Source organism: Vollenhovia emeryi, unplaced genomic scaffold, assembly GCF_000949405.1.
Source record: "Vollenhovia emeryi isolate VEMERY1.0 unplaced genomic scaffold, V.emery_V1.0 DF941495.1, whole genome shotgun sequence".
NCBI classification, from domain to species: Eukaryota; Metazoa; Arthropoda; class Insecta; order Hymenoptera; family Formicidae; genus Vollenhovia; species Vollenhovia emeryi.
The window spans coordinates 1-5,128 of record NW_011964871.1 but is presented as its reverse complement, the minus strand read 5'-3'; the positions used below and the strand labels follow the sequence as shown (position 1 = coordinate 5,128).

At 32.3% G+C, this 5,128-nt stretch overlaps 1 protein-coding gene across 1 annotated transcript; it reads left to right on the top strand.

Annotated features, from left to right (window-relative positions):
* Positions 1-21: 21 nt before the first annotated feature.
* LOC105570953 (52 kDa repressor of the inhibitor of the protein kinase-like) lies at positions 22-1,699 on the top strand. Its single transcript, XM_012028408.1, has 4 exons — positions 22-150; positions 297-503; positions 1,024-1,257; positions 1,378-1,699. Exons 1-4 carry the CDS (start codon positions 62-64, stop codon positions 1,682-1,684), a joined length of 837 nt encoding a protein of 278 aa, XP_011883798.1. The 5' UTR covers positions 22-61; the 3' UTR covers positions 1,685-1,699.
* The last annotated feature ends 3,429 nt before the right edge of the window (positions 1,700-5,128 follow it).

The following is a 5,128-nucleotide window of genomic DNA, read 5'->3' as shown; positions in this document are numbered from 1 at the left end:
GCCAGCTGCAGCCAGCTTGGTGGGTGCTTGTGATTTTCAAGAAGAAAATGTAAAAAAAGAGATGGGCCGGTATTGCTTTGTGGAAAAGTGCCAAACATCAAAATACAAGCGCCAAGATAAGGAAAATGACACTACTTTACATCTTTTCGGGTATGTTCATGTTCTAACTAAAATACTTCAATTAAATACTTTATAAAGTTTTATTTTGCGAGCGTTTTTATTTTCATTTGCACGTATTTTATTGTCGCAACTTCAGAAAAAAAATATATACATACATATTTGTGTTCTGACTGTAGGTTTCCCAGTAATCCAATTCTGAGAGAGAAGTGGATTGAGGCAATAGCCACTCAGAACAGACAAGAAAGTGCTCGAAATTTACCAAAATATAGCCGTATCTGCGAACTGCATTTCACAAACGATTGCCTAGAAAGGATTGGTTATTCGCAGGTTCGGTTGAAATCAAATGCAGTGCCGACTATTTTTCCACGTGCCCAAAACCACAGGTAATATATTTTATAAAACTGTTTCAATTCATGTTTGAATTTGCAAAGCAATAATATTAGGAGAAAGGTCACCCCCTTCAGGGTTTTTACATTATCTTGTTATATTTAAACCAGCGCTCTAATGTTAACGTTTTAATTGATTATTTATTTATGGCCTGAGGATGACTTAGTATAATCGAAACGTACAGTACTAATTATTTAAATGTATTAATAAATTATTAACATTTTAGATCTTTGAATTTAGCTCGCTTTATGACCTTTCTCCTAATATTAATATAATTTATACTAATTTATGTTCGAATTTTTAACTAATATTTAATGGGGAGTTCAGTACTGATATTTCTGAGCGCTCTCAGATCGCTCGAAAATGTCAGTACCGAACTAGCCATAAATGTTGAAAAGCTTAATTATGAAGCGGTAGATAAATTTGAATGGAATAATTTAATATTTCATAAAATTTCTATAATGCAAGTACAGTAGTTCGAAAGTTTTCTAAATCTATTACAATTATTCCATATAGTATGATGCAGTTACTACCAGCTTTAAATGTTGATGACGAGTTTTCAAATGCAAATATCACTGATGATCATTGCATTCCACAATCGATAAAGCGTCTCAAAATTGAAAAATTAACTACAGCAGTAAAAGATTCAAATAGTGAATCATCAAACGCGCATGTGATTGCTGATCAATGGATTCCAGTCAATAAAACATCAATGAATCCAGAGTTTGAAAATAACTCACAACGGACGAGGTAAAATGTTTCATAAATTAATTAAAAATAAATTTAATACTTCTCTTATCTTCCTGGCTAATATTTTTATTCCTAATACATTATGTGAATCATGAAATTAATAACAATGTTCTTTTGCAGTTTGATTACTGAAAATAAAGCAGATACGTCCCTACCATCTAATATACTGAACACTCCGAGAAAGATTTACAGATACCCTGGAGATATTAAAGATGAACTTGTGGAACAAATGAGCCCAACCACAAAAAGTAATTGCATTCGATTACTCAAGTCTGCTTGCAAAGCAAAAGATAAAACTATACAAAAACTGAAAGTTAATGAATTTCGTCATAAAAGGAAAATATCAAGTTTAGAAAAGCTATTACGTGAACTGCAAAAAAAATTTGATCTCTCGGAGAATGCTTTTGAAATTATACAGGTAAAATGATAAAATATGTGAAAATATAATACGATCGTTGAATTATAAATAGTCGATATCTTAATTAATTATGATTTATATTGTAACATTATTATTATTATTAAGCAACGAATTATATTATATATGTCAAAGGCTTGTATGATAATTCAAAGTAACGAAAAAAGGGCTTTAAGCCGTGACAGGATGTTAGTGTCGAATAAAATTTTATTCTTATACTACCATAAGTAATAATTAACTCCATAGGAATCCTATGGAGTTAATTATTACTTATGTTAATATAACAATAAAATTTTATTCGACACTAACATCCTGTCACGGCTTAGAGCCCTTTTTTTCGTTATTTTGAATTATATTATAATCATATACTATAGTTTTATATATATATACATATATATATAATTACGTATTGTGTTGTCATTGTAAATCATTAATATGAACGTTTCAATGTTAACGTATATCAATAAGTATACATCGACAATTGTACAAATAAAGTGTAAAAATAATAAAATGACACCTGCACATTAATAATAATTTTACGATATAGGTACGAGGATGGATTTATATTTTGATCTTTGTACCTACGTCAGCAAATGTATATGTTGAAAAATTAATAGTTCAAAAATAAAGAAATTATTATTTTTAATTTAATGTAGGCAACACAGGAGAACACAATACTTGCGGAGTTGCAGAAAGGAAAAGTCAATGGACAGTATTCGTCGCAACTTCGAGCTTTTGCCTTGACAGTTAATTTTTATAGCTCGAAGGCGTATAACTATCTAAGGCATGTTTTCAAGAACAATTTACCAGCTCCATCAACAATTCGGGCTTGGTACGGAAACATGGATTGCTCGCCAGGCCTCACCAATGATGCAATTGATATTTTAAAAAAGAAAGTGGCCACGAGTACAAAACAACTGTACGGTTGTTTAATGATGGACGAAATGTCCATACGCCAGCAAGTCGAATGGTGTAAATTTAAAAAGAAGTTCGTCGGATATGTCGACTGTGGATTGCCGATGAGTGATAACTCAGGAAATCTGCCGATAGCGAAATACGCTTTGGTGTATATGCTAACAGGCATTAACCAAAGATGGAAAATTCCGGTAGCATACTTTTTTGTAAATTCGCTGAATTCTCAAGAAAGAGCGGAAATTACGAGAAAAGTCTTGGAATTTGTTGCAACATCCGGGGTAAAAGTTATTGCCATGACATTCGATGGGCTCCTTTCAAATATTACAATGTGCAACACCCTTGAAGCGGATGTTTATAATGGAAAGCCTTTTTTCTGTCATCCAACAGATAATCATAATGTTCACATAATATTGGATGCTGCTCATATGTTAAAATTAATAAGGAATACGTTAGCTTCAAAACGTGTTTTATACGATAGTGACGGCAATTCCATAAAATTTGAATATTTGGAGAAGCTAGTTGAACTGCAAGAAAATGGGAATTTCCATTTGGCTAATAAACTAACTAAAAAGCACATAATTTGGTTCAAAAACAAGATGAATGTGAAGTTAGCCGCTCAAACTTTGAGCGAAAGTTGTGCTACTGCCTTAGAACAGCTATCAGAAGATGGCAATAAAAATTTCGTTGGATGTACTGCTACCGTAAAGTTCTGTCGAATAGTGAATGCCACTTTCGACTGTCTAAATTCAAGAAGTTTGTATTCGTACGGTTTTAAAAGGCCATTAAAACGCGATACAGCGGCAGAAATATTTAAATTCTTTGATGAGGCAGTCGACTACTTATCTTCGCTAAAATTGGAGCCTACCGAACAGCTCATAATCAAAAGTAAAGTTAAAACGGGATTTTTAGGTTTTATAATAGACATGCAAAACTTGAGGAGATTGTACATGCAATACGTGGAAACAGGATATTTGGAATACATTTTATCATACAAAATGTCACAAGATCATTTGGAAATCTTGTTTTCTTGTTTCCGTGCTATGGGCGGTTATAACAATAACCCTAATTGCAAACAATTCACGTCGTCGTATAAGCGACTATTATATCAAAACGAGGTTAAATCCTCAGCGCAGGCAAATTGCGTGCCGATCGATACTACTAGCATCTTAACTGTCTCATCGGCTAAAAAAATTTCGACATGCGATGATGGCATCGAAGCGAACCAGCCAATTGATCTCGAAAATGTAGATGATTATTTATCACTATATTGCATAGATTCAAATGTAAATCATGTCGCGTTATACATTGCCGGTTTTGTAGAAATGCGAGTTTTGCGAAAATTAACTTGTGAAACCTGCTTCACGTTGCTAAACGAGTGCGATGAAGTACATTCAGATTTTATTGCTAGGAAGTCTTGTGGTTCTCTGCGTTTTCCCAGAACAGATACATTTGCAGTCGTTACAGTCGTAGAGAAAGTGTTCAATTTAAATAGAATACAAAATAACTTGCAATCAAAACATGCGCACGATAAAATGATTGTCAGTGTCTTTCGACATTTAAATTTAGATACTATTTTTAAAAATTTCGATTGTCATGTTCAACATTGTGATTTTCTCGAAAATCATAAATATGAATTAATTAAATTAATCATTAAGTTATATTTAGATGTTAAATTGTATTACTACGGAAAAACTGCCACTTTACGCTTGCATAATCATTTCGTTCGTCATACCAATACAAAAATGACTATTTTTAAAGGCCAGTAATGTTAAAATTACAATTATGTTCATGCAATGTGAAACAGGTTTCACAAGTTAATTTTTTGTAAAACTCTCATTTCTACAAATTATTTTTATTCTATTTATATAGTTTTATATACAGTTAATTCTTTTATTTTATGTTCTATGATATATAGTCACCTAATTGAAAGGTATATTCTTTTATGTTATGTTTTAGTCACCTAGTTGAAAGGTGTATTCTTTTATTATGTTCTAGTCACCTAGTTGAAAGGTGTATTCTTTTATTATGTTCTAGTCACCTAGTTGAAAGGTGTATTCTTTTATGTTTGATAAACTGTGATATTATATTTACTTCAAAAGCTTTTTGTTTTGTTAACCTACATCTTTCCCATTCAAAGTTCCCATATTACACATTTAAATTTACCGCTTTTTGGTCAAAAGGCGGAGTTTAAACCTAACCTATCCTTATTACATCCTTTAACAATAGAAAGGGGCGGAGACTAGCAGTCCAGGTTTCTATAGTCAAAGGCTTCACCTTGTATCTTTACACCATGATCAGATGTTTCCACCAAAAAGACTAGAGACCAGGAGACTCAACTCCAGTGGTGGGGGTAGGTCAAGATTGGTCGCATTTCATGGACACTGTTCGCGCTGAACTTATTCAAATCTTTAAACTAGGTTTAAATTGAGGCGTCTACTTGATTTATCAAAATAATAAGAGAACAAATGTATAAAATGTTAAGTCGTATTTTTATTGGCATAAATCAGTTCACATAATCCGTATATATTCGCATAGTACCCA